The sequence below is a fragment of the Desmodus rotundus genome, chromosome 9 (genome assembly GCF_022682495.2).
Source record: "Desmodus rotundus isolate HL8 chromosome 9, HLdesRot8A.1, whole genome shotgun sequence".
Lineage (NCBI taxonomy): Eukaryota > Metazoa > Chordata > Mammalia > Chiroptera > Phyllostomidae > Desmodus > Desmodus rotundus.
Window position 1 is genome coordinate 36,948,395 of NC_071395.1, and position 17,455 is coordinate 36,965,849.

At 58.4% G+C, this 17,455-nt stretch overlaps 1 protein-coding gene across 6 annotated transcripts in view; it reads left to right on the top strand.

The window, feature by feature from the left end:
• The first annotated feature begins 1,845 nt into the window (after window positions 1-1,845).
• The window catches only part of ARID3A (AT-rich interaction domain 3A), a 33,869-nt gene continuing 18,259 nt past the window's right edge, over window positions 1,846-17,455 (top strand). For 2 of the 6 annotated variants that reach the window (XM_024569086.3, XM_045202511.2), the window contains exons 1-3: window positions 1,846-2,000; window positions 5,461-6,090; window positions 7,166-7,499. In XM_024569086.3, coding sequence (XP_024424854.2) covers window positions 5,711-6,090; window positions 7,166-7,499 — 714 coding nt within the window. In that variant the 5' untranslated portion in view covers window positions 1,846-2,000; window positions 5,461-5,710. The other 4 variants (XM_045202508.2, XM_053911168.1, XM_045202509.2 and 1 more) reach the window with 4 other exon arrangements.

A 17,455-nucleotide genomic window follows, 5' to 3' on the forward strand; every position in this document is an offset into this window, starting at 1 on the left:
CACCTCTGGGGAAGCTGGGTATGGACTACAGCTAAGGGTACCGGGCAGAGAACAGCACCCTTCTTGCCCTCTGAGGACCCCCTACCCTGCCCCCTTCCCTTATAACAGAGGAAATGTAGTCCTCAACACTACTGTGTGAGGAAGGAATTAATATTGATCCATTCTACAGAGGGGGAAACTGAGGCAAAGGGAGGGGCATGCACCTGCCTGGCATGAGGCAGGAGTACATTCTGATCCGCTTGGCTCTTTCTGGGTGTGGAGGGGGCTTCCTTGCACTTTGGAGACTAGGATGGGGTCGGGCCCTTTGCGGGGCCCTCTCCCTGCGTGGGCACCACACGTTAGCCATGGCTGCGGATTGACACGGCCTGGAGCTCTGGACTGGTGGAGTTGTTTTACGGGTAGATGGGGAGTCGATCTCCGATCACATAAATGTGAAACCCACTTTTCAGAAATGTCACCATTTTAATGTGATGATTTTCTTCATCTCGTAATTAAAATACCTAACTTTAGATAGAATAAAATGTGTAAGGAGAAAGAGAAAGAGAGAGGGAGAGGGAGAGGGAGAGGGAGAAAGAGAGAGAGAGAGAGAGAGAGAGAGAGAGAGAGAGAGAGAGAGAGAGAGAGAGAGAGAGAGGAAGAGGGAGAGAGAGGGAGAGGGAGGGAGGCTTAGCTGGGTCTCTAAATTACTCGTCCCAGGCACCTGGGGGTGGGGGTGGGGCAACAGCTGGGGCTGGGTGTTTAAAAGCCTAAAAGGTGGAGGCTTCACTGCCACCTGCTGCCCTTAGACTACGAGCAGCTCTACAATTGGGGGGGGTGCGACGTGGAGGGATGGCCCCGAGAAGATGGCAATGCTGTGTACTTTGGGGGAAGCGATGGACTGCACAAGATCCCACCCCAAAACTCAAGATGAGGGAGCCGAGTCCCACCCCGTGGGGACCCTTGAGAAGTAGGGCCCTCTGGGTGGCCCCTAATCTCCCACTATCTCTTACTTGGGCTGAAGTCTGCAACTCCCTCCGGCTGAGCCCACATGCCCATCCCACCTTTCCCCACCCTACTCTGTTCCTCAGTTTCCAGCTCTTCCAAACGGGGACATTTAGAGTCTCCACTACCTAAATATGTGAGGGCTGAATTTTGCCTTGGGCACGTGGCCAGGAACCTGAGTATTCAGAATATGAAAATTATTAAATTATTACTAAGACGAAGATATCCTCCTAGGTGGGCTGTCAGGTTCTTAAGAGACGGTGAGAGTCGGGGCTGGGGTCGCCTCGATTTCGCGACGAGCCCCTTCACCCCCACCCTGGATCCAGCATGTAAGGCGGCACCTTACTCATTAGCGGGGCTTTGCTTCCCTCTGGGCAGCCGCTCCCCCTCCAGGACTCCTCCCTAACGTGCGACGGCCCCTGGCCAGACTCTGGCTTCTCTCTCCGGCCCCGCCCCGCTCTCATTTCTCGTCACTATTGCTCAGTTCTTCCCCGGGTTTCGAATCCCCATTTTACAGACGTGAAAACCGAGGCTCAGCTGGGGTTGTGGGGTGAGGCAGGTCACTCGCACCCGGCCGCTCATGAGACAAGAGTGCAATTGCGAGCCTGATAGGTCCACGCCGGGTGCTCTGTAAGATGCGGAGGAGCTCTCCGACGCCGCTCTGGTCGCCCCAATTTACTCCTCCTCCCCCACACTTCGGACGCTCCCAGCTCCACCCGCGTCCTCAGTGCTATGTGCCCTGTGCGCTCCCAGAGGCAGCGCGCACTTTGCCCACCGTCCCTAGGCAGGGGGCGGGGCCTCTCGCGTCGGTGTTCCCCTTACTTTTATTATGTATTATTTTTTAAAGGGGCCGCGACCCGAGAATTTCCGTCCACTCTCCTTTCCCTCCCCAACACCCCAGGGCTGGTCGTGCGTGGTCCAACCGAGCGCCGGGAGGACCTGGGCCGTCCGGGAAGGGGGAGGGGGCCTCGCGAGACCCCTCCCCGCGTCTCAGGCCGCGGCGCTGAATCACCCGCGAGGTATTTGCATCTGAGAGCGATTTGTCACCCGGTGATTTGTCTTCCCGGCGGTGAGCGCGCCGGTCGGGGGGAGGGGAGGGGCGGGGGAGGCCGCGCGCAGGGAGACTTTTACCAATCCGGTCGGATGGGGGTGTAGACGCGGACTGGGCCGGCGGCTAGGTGAGTCCGCGCGTCGCGCAAACCCGGCGGCGGCCGGGAGCCAGCAGCTCGCAGCTTGCGGCCCGGGCCGGAGGCCAAGCGCGGCCGGGGCAGGGCCGGACGCCAGGCGTGGGGCATGGGCCGGGGGAGCGGGCCCCGCGCGGTGAGGCTGGGGTGCGGACGCTGGCCTTTTAAATCGTGGGTTTCGGTCCGCGGTGATGGGATCCCCAAAGTTGGGCAGGGACGTGGGTGGTGGTCCAGCTCCGTGAAGGCGACCGTAGTGGGTCGCAGTTGGGTGGTTTTCTCTGCACCCCTTGTTGACCTCACCCCCTACCGTGTTGCATAGGGGCGCGCCCGCGTGTGTGTGCGCGCGCGCGGGGTGGATCGGGGGTCGCAACTGCGCTCCCCCTCTAGCGGAAGGAAATGGTCTCTAGGCGCGCACTGGGGGCTGCGCTTCGGGTCCTTAGTTCGTTTTTTTCTCCCCGGAATCTGGTGTTTTATTCTGGAGTTCTGAGGAGAGTGGAAGCCCCAGTGGGGAGGGCAATTCCCTAGTGACCTTACCCTGCCTGGACAGTTTATTTATAAAGTGTCGGCCCCCGGGCAGAAAGGGCCCCCTGGAGGGGACAACGCGGTGCCCGCACTCGGGGGTGGGCTCGGCCAGGGACCTGGCTCTCTGGTGGGGATCCCCGGGGAAAGCCCCCTCCCCCGTTCAGTGCCCCCCAGACACAAAGCGGGCGCAGGAAGCGCGAGGAGCGCGCGTTTGTCAATTCCAACGTTTGGTGTCTGACCCCGGGCTGTGCGTTTGTCAATAATCTTCCGTTTTTCAGTCTCCCGGACCCAGGGTTTGCACCCCCCCCCCCCCCCGCCATGCAAATCGGCCGCTTTCCAAGAAGCGTTTGAAACCGGGACTGGGGTTTTCGTCGTTTTATTTCTTCTTCAGTGTTTTTCTCACTTCCTCCAGGCCGACCCCTCCCCACCCTCCTCGCCCCCTGCCCAGCTTGCTGCCCCACCCTCCCCCTCCTCTTCCCTCTGTGGAGTGAGGGCCCCCTTTCGCCACCCGCGGGCCCCAGCCTTGCACAACTCTTTAAATAACTGTGTTTTGCAAGGCCCTGGCCGGGCCTGAGCCGGTGACCTCTCTCTCCCAGAGGCATTAGAGGGAGGGCGTGGCCCGATCCCTCCTCCCTACCCCCCAGCCAGGTCTTAACGACCACCCGGCACCCCCCACCCCTGCCAGGTTCCTGCCTGGGAATGCCTTTCCCATGGGGCTGTCATAAAGTGGGAGTAGGGACTGAGGACAAAGGGCTCTTGGGGGGAGGGGTGGGGGTGGGTGCTGCCAGTTCAGGGTTAATGGCAGCCTTGAGGGGGCCCAGGCCCAACCCAAGGGGGCTCCCGGGTTCCCACCTGCCCCCTCCAGACCCAGCCTGGAGGCCTGCCCTGCTCCCCTCCCCCACCGGCTGACCCGGAAGGGTCATTAAACCCAGCAGGCCAGGCAGGGGCAGCGTGAGGGGGGGGGAGTAGCTTCCTCTGGCCTTTTCCTTATGCCCCCCAAAGCAGTAGAAGGCATTGCCTGGAGTGTTTCCATGGGAGGGGGCTTGTCTTGAGGTTGTTAAAGGTGAGCAAGGGGCAGTAGGCCCTAGACACTGGGTGAATGGGTGAAAAATGTCCCCTCAGCACTTCTCGGAGCTGGTGGGGGATGACCATCAGTAGAGGGGAGAAGGGGGCTGGGTGCTGCTTTGCTGTGCTGGTCACTCTCCAGCACTGTGGCCTCTAATAGGGTCTTTGTGCCCAGAGACCCCTGCTGGATACTGAGGTCCTTTGAGGGTGTGTCCCTTCCCACTTTTTACAGGGGCCACTCACCTGCCCCCCCCATTGCCCTTTTACCCAGCAAGCCCCAGGGGGCCTGGGTAAAGGGTGGCTAGCCTGGAGGAGGTGGAAGTCCACTGGGCTCACTGTGGCTCTGTGGGGCCCTCCCAAGACTGGAGAAGTTGCAGGGGGGGTGGGGGGGGCTGCACTGCAAGTCTCCTTGGCGGGGTCAGGTTCCTTTTAGCAAGCCACCATAGCGGTGACCCTTGATCAGCTAGAACCAGGAGCCTCTGGCCCTTCAGACCCACTGGCCCCTCCTGTGTGACACCCTTCTGCCCCAGAAGCAGATTAAGAGCCTTTGGGGGTTCATTTGCTGGGTTAGGGGCAGCCTCCCGGACCCTCCTGCCCTCCCCACTGTCCCTGTGGTATCTGGGGTGTCACCGCCAGGCCTGTTGAGTTCTGCCCATTTGTTTTATTGGTTGCTTGGGTGGGTGTGGGTGTGGCCCTGGCTTGGGTGGGGGGCTGGGGTGAGACCTGAATCCTCCTGTCCTGGTGGAGCCTGGCTGTGTCAGGTCTGGGACATCCCTCTCCAAGGCACCTGGAGGCCCTGGCAATTAAGGCTAGTGGTGAACTGAAGGGACCCCAGGCTAGGGACAGAGTACATTGCATTCTGGGATGTTGGTTCTACTTGGGGTCCCAAAGAGCAGGGGAAGTCCCCTGCAGAGAGCACATGGGGGCAGAGTGGGAGGTTCTGATGGCACCCAGACCCACTTAGCAAGACATCTCTGAGCCTCAGTTTCCCTCATCCATAAAATGGGGACAATCTAGTGTCTACTTTCCTACCACTGACATAACACGGTGTCTATTTGTGCCTGTCTTCACCATCATGAACTCACTTCATCTCTGCCTCAGCACAGTGAGGTGGGTGCAGTTAGGGTACCATTTTGCATATGGGGAAACTGAGTTCCAGAGGAGCCGAAGCTTAGGGCTTAAAGCATGAGCGGGGAAGGGTTAGCTCAGGGCCCGTACGTAGCAAGCACTCAGTCTGGACTAGCCATTTTCTCTGTTAGCCTGAGAGAGAGTAGGGCACCTGTAGCCCTCTGGGCTGGGCAGCAGCAGCACCTAGAACCTAGAACCAGAACCCAGAACCTATCTGGACGCTGGTGCCTGGCAGCCAGCTGTAGCCAATCAGAGACCAGAAATGTCCTGTCCCCCCCTGCTCTGTTTATGGAGCAATAACTCACAATGAAGTCGGCGACTGCATATTTCTTTGTGTGGCTGCCTCAAGATCCTTGGGAGCCCAGTGCTAGGTAACCCTGCTTCCCAGCCCACTGAAGGGCAGGGAGAGGGGATGGATGGGGATAGTGTGCTTCTTCACCTCCAGGGAGGCCTCCAGGTTCGCACCCTGATGGGAGTGAATGGGGGAGATTTTCCCAGAAGCCTTTGCAATCCAAATTCAGTGGGAAGCATGGAGCTAAGGAGCCCAGTGTGATTTGACAGTCTCTCTTGCCACCCTCAGGTTTCTGCAAACACACTAATGAGCTGGACACCAGCTGCTGCCTCTCCGTGCCCAGCGTGAGAAGGAGGTGACACCTGTTGGCATGCCCCACCAGCCTTCAGTCTGAGCCAAGCGGCCCCTGCCCCCCGCCACCCTGCACTGTCCCAGCTCCCCCGCGGCCCCCACACTGCAGTGCGGCCGGGCCCCCTCCCCGAAGGGGCCACCCCTGCCACCCACCCCTGGTGCCCGGGGTGGCCCAGCTCGCAGGGCCATGAAGCTACAGGCTGTGATGGAGACACTCCTGCAGCGGCAGCAGCGAGCACGCCAGGAGCTGGAGTCCCGGCAGCCACTGCTGCCCGAGGCCCCTGCTGGCCCCCCAACCCTCTCCAGGGCTGCCTTGGACGAGGACAGAGACCCTGAGAACACCCGAATGCAGCAGGCACAGATGGCCGCATTGGCTGCCATGCGGGCCGCTGCTGCAGGCCTTGGACCTGCACCCAGTCCCTGTGGCTCTGAGGATGGGCCTCCTGGCTCAGAGGAGGAAGACACTGCCCAGGAAGGGGAACCAGCCTCACCAGGCCAGGACAGGGAGGCGCCAGGACATGCCGAAGGCGACGGGCACTTTGAGGATGTGGGCTCTGATGATGACCTGTGAGTGAGGGTCTGCAGTCTTCATGCATTGGATGGTGTCTAGGTCTTAGAGCAAAGATGTAAGGGCAGGACAAACCCCCCCCAGGGAAGTGCCACCCTTAGAACTTTTCTGGATGGCAGTGGACATGTCCTCCAAGTGCGCTGTCCAGTGTGGATGCCACAAGTGATAAGTGGCTATTGAACATGTGTGGGGTGGCCAATGCCAAGGATGTGACCGAGGATCAGTGTTTGTAGTGTTCTTGGCATCTTAATTTTTTTCAAGCTTGTATTTTACTTTTTATTTATTTTTTTATTGTATTTTTTTCCCATTACCATTTAGTCCCCTTATACCCTCCTCCCCACCACAATCACCACACTGTTGCACCTTAATTTAAACCAGGGCTCAGTGAGGCTACCGTACATTCAATGTCAGGGTTGGATAAGGTTGGTGGGTTGGGTGGGGCCTGCATGGGGAGGGTATTGGTTGGCTCATTGGGGTCTGTGTTTCATGGGGATCCAATGTGAGCCCTGAGCTGGGTGCTGGCAAGAACCCAGGGGGGTCTTCCTGGGAAGACTTTTAACAAGCAAAGAAGCAGGGTGATTACAGGCTGTGGCTGGGGCTTCTAAGAAAATGAAGCGGGGGTGCTGGGGAGGGGGGTGGCTGTGGCTAGGATTAGCTTTCTCAAATGATGAGCAAAGTGTTAATAGACCCTAGGAAAGGCTGGGAGCCTGGAACAGCATGCCTAGTGGAGGGAACAGCCTGAGCAAAGGCCCAGAGGCAGGAACCAGCTTGGCATTTTCAAGGCTTAGAAAGGCAGCCTGTGCAACAAGGGAGAGGAGAGGGAGAGCCAGTTAGCTCTAGGCAGGGGCTGGGGTTTATGTCAAAGGGGCAGCTACAGCTGGTCTAAGCTAATTGGGACCAAGAGGTGTATGGCCCATGCCCCACTTACCGGCCCTCTCAGCAGCTGGGGCAGGTGAGGCCCAAACTTCCCGTGTGGAAAGAGGGAAACCAGGCTGGAATAAGGAGCTGAACTTACCCCGACACAGGGGTGAGCTGGTGCCCTCTCCTCTGACATCTGCCCTCTGCCTTCCCCAGGAAGCCGAAGTGGGAAGAGGAGGAGGAGGAAGAGGAGGAGGAAGAGCTAGAGGAAGACTTGGGGGATGAGGACGAAGAGGAGGATGAGGAAGACTACGAAGACGAGGAGGGGCTCGGGCCGCCAAGCTCTACTGGCCTGGGCCCTGCAGCCCTGTTCCCCCACAAGGCCCAGCTGCCCCAGGCCTTCCGTGGCGGTGATGGTGGGCCCCGGGTGCTGGGCAGCCAGGAGCGCCCAGGGGCTGGCCCAGCCCACCCCGGAGGAGCTGCCCATGTCGTACCCCAGCTACAGCCTCCTGACCATGGGGACTGGACATACGAGGAGCAGTTCAAACAGGTGGGTCGTGTGTCACGAGGGCTGTAGAAGCAGGGGCACACCTGGCTGTTACTGGGACCCTTCCAGCTGGCCCGGATGGCTTTTGCCTCCTGCCTGCAGGTGCCAAGCTGGGTGCAAGGGATCCCATGGGTAGGCTGGCTGGCTGTTAAATGCGTGAATATGGGGGACATGAGCCAGGAAGGAGAAGTTTGGGGCTCTTGGTATCTGCACCAAAAGGACAAGCAGAGGAGGGGCAGAGTGAAGAGAGGGTTTCAGAGTGGAGGGAATGGCCCAGGCAAAGGCTGTGTGACTGGACCTGGCTCAGCATGGGTTGCAGGTGTGGCCTGGTGACATGGGGTTAGAAGCCTTGTTGGTCTGGTCTCTTGAGTGGAGCCCAGTTTATTGAGGCCCAGGCCGTTGATTGAGAAGGAGGTGGCCACGTTGGATGGCTACGCACCCTGGGGCTCTGGAGGGGCGGGGAGGAAGCAGGCCATTCTGGTGCCTTCCCGAGAGCGGGGCCAGGGCAGAGGAAGTGGCCGGGCGGGGCATCCTTTGAAGTTTGGCCGAGCTGGGCTGGGCAGATGGAAACCAGATGGTGGCCGGGGGCAGCCAGGGCGGCCAGTAGGGCTTGCATTCCATCCTCAGCCAGCTGGGCCCTGCCCGACCTCTAGGAGTGGCTGAAAGGGACCTTGCTGGGGCTCCACCGGGCTGTGGACACCGGGCACACAGGATAGCCTTGGGGTGGTTGCCCTCTGGACGCTGGCTCCTGGATAGGTTGCGGAGCCCTCCCAGAGGGAGGTGAGGCCCAGCCACCCTCTGCTGGTCTCTGGGGACCCAAAGCCAGCGGCTTCCCTCTCAGCCTCACTTGGAGAAAAGGATGCTGGGACCTGGCAGCCCTTGGAGACCAGTTCAAGCCATCAGAAAACTCACAGATGAATTAAAGAACAGGAAATTGGACCCATGGGGACGAGCAGGAGCTATAGTGGGAGTGACGAGGATGGAGTAGGTGGGAAGGATGGCACCCTCCAGGTAGGCACACCAGCTGCTAGGAAGGGAAAGGAGAGTTAACTGCCTCCCTCCCCCAGCCCCCTTGCCTTCCTGGGAGCTGCCCAGGTGGCTGGGTGGGGCAGCCTTGCCTCCTGCCTCGTTTTGGCCCACGGTTGGTAGTGCCTTTTGATGGAATGAAATCCAGCAGATGTCACCTCCTCAGGATGAGGCCAGCCACGTCCCATGAGTGGTCCTGGCTGTCCCCTGCATGTGGACACCAGCCTGAATCGGCATACAGGACTGATGGCCCCACCCTGCTCCTTGCATCAGTTTCCCTCCCTTTGGGAAGGAAACTCTTGCCCAGCACCCGCTTACCCCATCTTGCAGATGAGAAAATTGAGGCATAGTATTGGGGCAGGTTTTGCAGACTCTGAGCCCCTGATGTCCTCTGGGTTCAGTATAACACAGACGGGCACGTTGTAGACATGTCATATTTATTTATTCATCGAGTATTTGCTGTTTGTCCTGAACATAGCACTCGGGGAACCCCAGGCTGGTGGGCAGCAAAGCTGGACAGACACCCCCACCTTATAGGGTCACAGCCAGGTAGGAGGACTGAGGCCATGCAGCCCTTGGGGGGTCAGAGGTCGACAACCCCTGCTCCTCTGGCCCCAACACTGACAGGGGATGGGGGCGGGGTGTTGGCAGTCAGGCCAGGTGGAGATGAGGGGTCAGAAGCCCTGACCCCAGAGACCTTTGTGCATGTCAGGAACAAAGGGCCTTGGGAGCCATTGTCCCATTTGTCCAGGAAGTGATGGTGATCACACCCAGGGTCATACAGTCATTTTCAAGATTTGTCCTTGTTGTGGGCGGAGAAGGTCAGTGAACGAGTAGGTGGACAGCACACGGGATGTGGTCGGTATCTTCACCGGTATCTTTACTGGGGGTGTGGGCATGCCCTGGGGTGCTAGGAGCTTGTTCTTTTTCTTTTTAAGGGAGGGCCCCAAGTTTCTCCTTTTCATTTATTTATTTGTTTATCTTTAGAGAGAGGTGGAGGGAGGGAGAAAGCAAGGGAGAGAAACAATGATTCGCGAGAGACATATTGACTGGTTGCCTTTCGCACGTCCCCAGTGGGGGACCTGGCCCACAACCCAGGCATGTGCCCTGACCTGGATTTGAACTGGCGACCTTTTGGTTCACAGGCAGGCGCTCAATCCACTGAGCCATGCCAGCCAGGGCTGGGAGCTTATTCTTGCCAGTTTGTGGCAGGTCCAGCTGCCAGTGCTGCCTGTCCACCCAGCTGGCCAGGCACCTGTGCAGCCAGTGTCAATAGTGGTTTGGCCCTAGCCAGCTTTGCAGATGTCAGGGGCTGTGTTGACTCTGGCGCTGCCCCACCTGCTTCCTGGCACGTTGTAGCCAGCTGCTAGCCATCCACTTGGCATCATCTTTGCCTCTCCCTCCCAGGTCTTGGCAGGGCCTGGAGCTAACTTCTGCCCCAAAACCCTCAACAGCCTTGAAATTCCACTGTCAGCTATAAGTCTGAGGGCAGGCAGGCTGGGGAGGGGCCAAGAGCAGTGGGCTTCTGACCCCGGAATCTTTCCTGGAAAACCTGGAACCTCCCACTGTGGGTCCCCCTCCCCATGCAATATGCACTGATGGAGGCCAGCTCACCTGGAGCTGCTGGCTGGGGATCAGGTTGTGTAATGGGCAGGACTTAGGATCTCAGCCTCCTGGCATCCGATATGGCTTCTGGTGGTATCCTGGTGGTTTCCTGTCACTAACACAGCCATGCCTGGGCTCTAGGAAGTGCCATTGTGAGTTTTTAAATTGTATCCATTTATTTTCAGAGAGGGGAAGGGAGGGAGAAAGAGAGGGAGAGAAACATCAGTGAGGGGTTGCCTCTCACATGCCTCCCACTGGGGACCTGACCGGCAGCCCAGGCACGTGCCTTGACTGGGAATTGAACCGGCGACCCTTTGGTTCGCAGCCCGCACTCAATCCACTGAGCCACACCAGCCAGGGCCCATTGTGGGTTTTTAAATCAGCATACTTTTTTTTTGCTTTTAAAAAATATATTGATTGATTTTAGAGGGAGAGAGGAAAGGATAGGGAGGGAGAGAAAGAGAGAGAAACATCAGTGTGTTGCTCCACTTTGATGCCTTCATTGGCTGTTTCCTGTGTGTGCCCTGACCAGGGATCGACCCCACAACCTCGGCCTATTGGGACAACACTCTAACCAGCTGAGTTACCTGTCCAGGGCTTTTGGCAGACTCTTAATCACAGATCTTCAGCCACTTAAGGATTTGAATCCTTAGTCTCAAGAACTCATATAAATATTGGAACTTTTAAACAGCTTTATTGGTAGAAAATTTGCATAGCATGGAATTTACCCATTTGAAGGGTGCAATTCACTAGTTTTTAGTATATTCACAAGGCTGTGCACTCATCAATCACCGCAGTCAATTTTAGAACATGTTCATCACCCCAAAATGAGTCCCATCCCCCTTAGCAGTTTCCTCCATCCCTCTCCCCTAGCCCTTGGCCCGTTTTCTGTGGCTGTGCCTGTCCTGGGCACTTTACATACATGGAATCACATACTGTGTGGCCTTCTGTGTTTGACTTCTCTCACTGAGCTTCATGTTCAAGGTCCACCCACACTGTAGCGTTAGTGTGTCTCTCCTTTTCGTGGCCGAGGGACACTCCAGTGTGCGCTGGGCCACGGTGTGTTGCCCAGTCCTCCATGTTCAGACGCGTGCGTTCTTCCCACCCTGTGGCCCCCGGGAAGGCTGCTGCTGTGAACGTGCGTGGGCAGCTTTTTGTCTGAACGTGTTTTCGATTTTCTTGCTGTGCACATCGGAGTGGGGTTTCTGGTCCAGATGGTAACTCTGTGTTCAACGTTTTGGGGGGCTGCTGAGTGCTGTTCATAGCACCGCCCCACTTTGCATCCCACCTGCCGTGCGTGAGGCTCCAGTTTCTCCGGGTCTTCACTGGCACTTGTGACTGTGGCTGGTTCCAGCTGTGCGGGTGGGGATTGTGTGGTGTTTCACCTTTTTTTTTTTTAATTGTCACCTGAGGATGTGTTTATTGATTTTGAGAGAAAGGAAGGAGGAGAGAGAGAAACATTGATTGGTTGCCTCCCATACATGCCCTGGTAGGGATCGAACCCACAACCCAATATGTGCCCTGACCAGGGATCGAACCCATAACCTTCTGGTGTACAGGACGATGCTCTAACCAACCAAGCTACCCGGTCAGGGCTCACTGTGGTTTTGATTCACATTAAACGTTGGGATATTTCCCCCTGCTTTCCAAGGTAACGTCTGCTCACCTCCTAACCCCTAAAGGAAACCAGAGACATGGAGACGACAGTTTACCTAGTGTTTGTCACTGAATTGTGTGCAGGCAACAGACTGAACGTGTGGGTCTCGGGTGCACCCTCTGGAGCCTTCTGGGGATGGGGGGGAGGCCATTGCCCCTGTTGGGCGGATGGGGAAAACCAAGGCGCAGAGCGGTCTAGGAACTTGCCATGGGGGCGGGGTCCGAGCTGGGATTGTATTCCAGGGTACACTGGCTTCAGTGCCTGCCAGAGTGTTCCTGGGGAGTGGATGAACCAGCGAGGGGCAGGGGGCCACTAGCTATGTGGTTGAGGGGAGGCCTGGTGGTCTCACTAAGCCTCAGTTTCATTCAGCTGAAATGGAGGCAATTGGTGCGATGCTTCACACTGGGGCCTCTGGGCCCAGGGTGCACTTGGACAGAAACAGCTGCCAGCAGCCCCAAGAGGCCTCTGCATCCTTGCCTCAGGCCCTCTCTGGCCCCTCCCACCCCTGGGCCTCCCGGGGCCCATCTTATTCCAGGCTCCTCATATCCCCTCTCCAACTCGATGACCCTGGGTACAGGTTCAGGGTCTGGGAGGTGAAGCCATGGGCCTCAGAGGCGTCCTCAGCAAGAGGCCAGGGGAGCTTTTTCTTGTCCTTTCAGCTCATTTAGTTTTTAAATTGTGGAAAATAAACTCTTACACATTTTTAAGTCCATTTTTGATTCCAGAAGTAGCACTAGACACCGTTCTCATGGGGTGAGAACATGGAAGGGGACCACTGAGGCTTGAGGTCGGCAGCCCCGGCCCCGACTGGTGTCGCTGTGGTTCTTCCAGGTGCATCTCTCCCCACTTCTGCCCAGAAGTGTGACCTTTCACAGGCGTGGATGGTTCCACCCAATACCGTGCCAGGCACACTTCTTTTGGCGGGTGTTGTCACCTCATTGTCAATCGGCCTCTGTGTGTATCAGAACGTCTGAGTTGCCTGGTTCTTGTGAGCTCAGTGCAGAGTTCCCTTGTGGGGCCAACAGCAAGGTGTTGGTTTTCTCTGCTTCCCTGTTGTGAACAACACTGCAGTGAGCATTTCCGGGCTCCTCAGAGTTGCTTGGGGCAGTGTGGGATGGGGTGGGGAGCTGGAATTGCTGGGGCTGAGGGAGGAGGTGGCAGACAATTTCTCTGTCCTGCTGGGAGCAGGACATCCAGGCTGGGGGATGATGGAGCAGGACCCAGGAATTCCCATCCCTAAGGGGGTTGGGGCTGGGCTAGAAGAGGATTGAAGGGAAGGCTGCCCAGAGGAAGGGGCTTTGCAGGATATGTAAAAGTTTGCCAGATGGACAAAGAAGGGTAGGGTCTGCTTCTTGGAATAGTGTGGCTGGAGCATAAAAGTGAAGGGGAAGGGGTGGGCGGAACATTAGGGCAAAACAGAAGTGGGCTCGAGGGGGCCTTGGTAGGATTTGGAACTGAGGAGAGGGAGAGATGCTGGGAGGACCCTTCTGGGGTCCATGGGCCAGGCAGGAGTGAGAAAGTAGCACTATAGCCAGGCCTTTGGGACCAGGGGGAGAGGATGAGTTAGAATTTTTTTCAGTGGGCCAGGGTACTCTGGGGAGAGGGCACAGCATGGGCAAAGGCCAGGTCAGACGCTGTGCTCTTCCGATGTGCTTGAGGCAGGAGGTGCCAGGGGCCAGGCCCCATGGACCCTGGAAGCCAGCTTGGCACCAGGCGTCTTCCTGAGGCACGAGGAGCCCTGGGCCCTGTGCGAAGAGGCAGGGAGGGGTACTGGGAAGCCCCTGGGGAACCCAGCGCTCCCCGCCTAGGGCAGCGCCTGCCTCATCAAAGCTGCTGTGGCTGTTGGCTCAGAGCCAGCTGGGCCGTGGCAGGCGCAGGGAGGGTGCATGCCCGCCAGCCGCTGGCACCATGCCCCTACCCGTGCCAGCCCTGGGAACCACACTGACTCAGCCGGAAGAACCTTATCTGGCCCTTATGCTGTCACTCAGCCGCAGGGTCACCACCGTGGGGTCACTGCCGCTGTGGCCTGGCCCCACGCCCTCCGCCAGCTCCCCACCCTGGTGGCCTCTGCCAAGTGCCCAGCCACACCCCACGCTCTCTAATAATACACGCGGCCGATGGAGGGAGCGGTGCCTGGCAGGCAGAGTGCCCTCGCTGGGCACCCCATCAGGATGGGTGTGGGTGAGCCACGTGGGGGCCCACCTGCTGGCTGGCATGGGTGTGTGAGTGTGAGTGTGGGTGTGGGGATGTGGCGGTGGTACCTGGCTCCGTGGGCTGGAGTGTCCTGTCTTCCCAGGGCCTCATGAGTGTCAGAGTCTGTATTCACCAGAGCTGGGGCCCCGGGGGCAGTTGAGACCCTGTGTGTGGGTAACCCATGCTTCTGCTGGTGCATGACTGTCACGTGTGTGCACGTGCATGTTCTGGGGCCGCAGGGACCCCTCTGCGGCATCTTTTACGTGTATCTGTCATCCTGAGCACCTGCTCATATCCTGATGTGTGACCCATTCTGACTTGTGTGTATATGTCTACGCGTGCATACCACGTGACGTGTCTCCAACTTGTGTGGAATGTCACCGAGTGTGTCCTGGGGTCCGGACACACTCAGGGCTGGCACGGCCTGTGTATCCCACAGTGTGTCAGCTCGGGGGCCTTGAGGGCTCCTTACGTCTGTATGTGACGGGCTGACAGTCTTTTATGGCTGTGTGTGCACGTGGCTGTGTGCAGGGGGTCTGCAAGCGTGTATGTGTAGCCAGCTTCCACGTGTGCCTGTGTTTGAGCCTTGCGTGCCTGTCGCCACTGGGCTTGCTTCCCCTGCCCTGTGAAGCGTGAGGTCTCAGTAGTGCCCATTAAACATTAGCCAGAAAGTCAAGTTCCCTGCTCAGTGGTACAGACTGGCCGCACAGGAGCAGGTCAGCTGTGCTTGCCTGCTGACGTAGCCCCAGGGATCCCTGAGGTGGGGGGGACTCCCACAGCCCTGCTTGATTCCTTCTTTCCCTCACGTGCTGTGTGGTCTTAGGTAGGGGTGTGCCCTCTCTGATCCAGGATTCAGCCCACTCTGTGCCCCAGTTTTCCCCACCTGACACAAAGACCCTTCAGCCTCCTAAGTTTTCTGATCCCCAAAGCCAGCACCCCTGCAGTGAGGTGGAGGGCACCCCCTCGCCCTTTGTGACAGCCCAGTCCCCCCATCACAGATGCTGGCACTGTTCAGTGTGCACTCCAAGCCTGCCCAGAGGAGCAGCTGGGGGAGCTGGCTGGCGGGTGGGCACGAACGGGGCGGGATGCAGCCCGCCCCTTCTCTCCCTTCCTGGCTGCATGCAGCCAGAGGACAATTGGGGGTCACAGGGTTAAATGGTAACCAGTCCGCCTATTGAAGGCCTCAGCTCAGGACATGGCCTTGCCCTGTGGTGGTCAGGGCTGGCGGGGGTCTCCTGGGGCTAAGGGTGGGGGCAGGGAGGGTGTGGAGTGAGCACGGCTCACCACCCTTGCAGGTCCCGAGGCTGCAGGAACAGGTAAAAACTCACATTCCAGGAGGAAACCTGTCATGGGATGAATGATTTTCCCCCCAAACTCACGTCCACCCGGAACCTCAGAACGGGACCTTACGTTGAAATACGGTCGGTCTTTGCAGATGTAATTGGTTGAGAGGAGGTCACACTGGAGTAGGGTGGGCCCCAAACCTAAGGACAGGTGTCCTTATAGCAGGAGGAGACACACACAGCCACACAGGGAGGCAGCCACACGAAGGCAGAGATCAGGGCAATGTGGTCACAAGCCCAGGGACACTGGAGTCCCAAGAAACTGGGAGAGGCGGGAAGGGCCCTCCCCTGGAGTTTTGGGCCATTCGACACCTGAATGCCTTGATCTCAGGTGGCTGGCCCAGACCTGTGAAAGAACGAATGGCTTTTTAGGGCCCAGTTCTGTTGCTTTCTTCCCCCACACAGGAAATAATTTAAAACCTGAAGAAGGTTTGGGTCCCGGACTTGAGACTTGGCCATGACATGGGTTGCCCCCACCCCTATGGCTTTGGGGATTGGTTTTGGTCAATGGGGACCCCGACTGTCCCACCCATGTGGTCATGGGACTGGGTTTAGACAGAAAAGCCAGGCTGTCCCCCATGTGTGCGTGTCTGAGCGTGTACGACCACCGGTTGTGTCCCAGTCCCCCTTCTGGGCACTGGGGGCACATCTGTGAAGAAGACAGACAGAAGTGGCTGGCTGTCTTCTGTTTGGCAGTGCGGTGGTGGGAGTGTGGGGCCCAGCAGGCCGGGTGGGTGAGACAGCCAAGGGCAGGCTGTCTGAGCCATTATCTTAAAGCCAGTGCTCGAGGGTGTGTCTGTGTTTGTGTGTCTGTCTGGGTGGAGGGGTGTGTCCGTGTGTGCGCCGGGAGACCACACTAGGGAGGGCAGGGCGGTGGGCACATCAGGAGGGTCTGTGTGTCCATTGCCACATGGAGGTCCAGGTGGGGGGCTGTGTGGCTGCTCTGGGTGGGGCTGGGGGTCTGGCCGTTTCTGTCTGGGTGTGATTGTTAAGAGTGTGTGTGAGGTCTGCTAGTACTGAGGGGGGCATCTGCCATCTCTGTCCGGGCTGGAGTGGCCTGGAGTGACTGTGCGTCCCTGTGCTATGTCCCGTTCTCTCTCTACCCCGTGGTGGGTCTTTGAGGGTCCCTGTGGTCGCCCTAGCCTCTGCCCTGTTAGGCTGTGCTCCCAGACCTCCACCTGGCACAGGGGTATGAGCCCGTCACTATAAATGTGGATCTTTTGGGCTTGTGAAGCCTCACCCGGGGGGCGTCTGCCCAGGCTCCTGGGCCCCTTTATGGACCAGGCAGGGGCCGGCTGCCCCTTGCTTCTGTTCTTCATTTTACCCACCCCCGCCTTCTATGACCAGCTCCATCAATTCTTCCCCAGGATCTAGGCTGGGCCAGGTCCTCTGATGGGGACTGGGAGACAAAGAGACAACCAGGGTGCTGGGACCCTGACCAGGTCTCTCGGGTCACGGAGCCTCCTGGTTTCACTGTCTCTCCCCCACGTCTCTCAGTCTCTTTCCCTCTCTGTATCCCTCCTCCTCCCCCCCGCCCTTCCATTCCCCCCTAATTCCTCTTCAACTGCCACTTTCCCAGGCTGCCCCTGTGCTGGTAAGTGCCCTGTGGATGGGCGCCACCCTCTCCCCGCCCTGGCAGCTGCCTCCCTGCTCAGCCATCCGCCTACCTGCCCCTTCCCTGTGCCCTGCAGTGCTGCCTGGTGGGTGCCTGGTTCTTGGAAGGGAAGTGGGACCTGAAGGCACCTCTGGGTTATTCATTTCTTTACCATCACCATGTAGGGGGGCAGCCTAGCCAAGCTGGGGTGCAGACCGTTGGCTGCTGGCATTTCATGGTCATCGTTACTTGTTACCATTTACCTAGTATCCTGGTGGAGGAGGGACAGGACGTGGTGGGTGCCAGGCATGGACTTGCCAGGGCTGCCCAGCTGGCACCCTGAAGGAAGTGGAGATGTTCTAGGAGTAGGGGTCCCTCGCCTTAGGTGGGAGGTAGGCTTGGGTGGCATCCCGGGGCTGCTGGCACCGTCATGGCGTATGTAGTTCCTGTTGTCCTGCCCTTGGCCTGGGGTCTGGCAGAGGCTTCTTTGGGTGTGTCCAGTGGTAACTCCAGGCCCTGAGCTCACCGGGGCCCCTTCCTC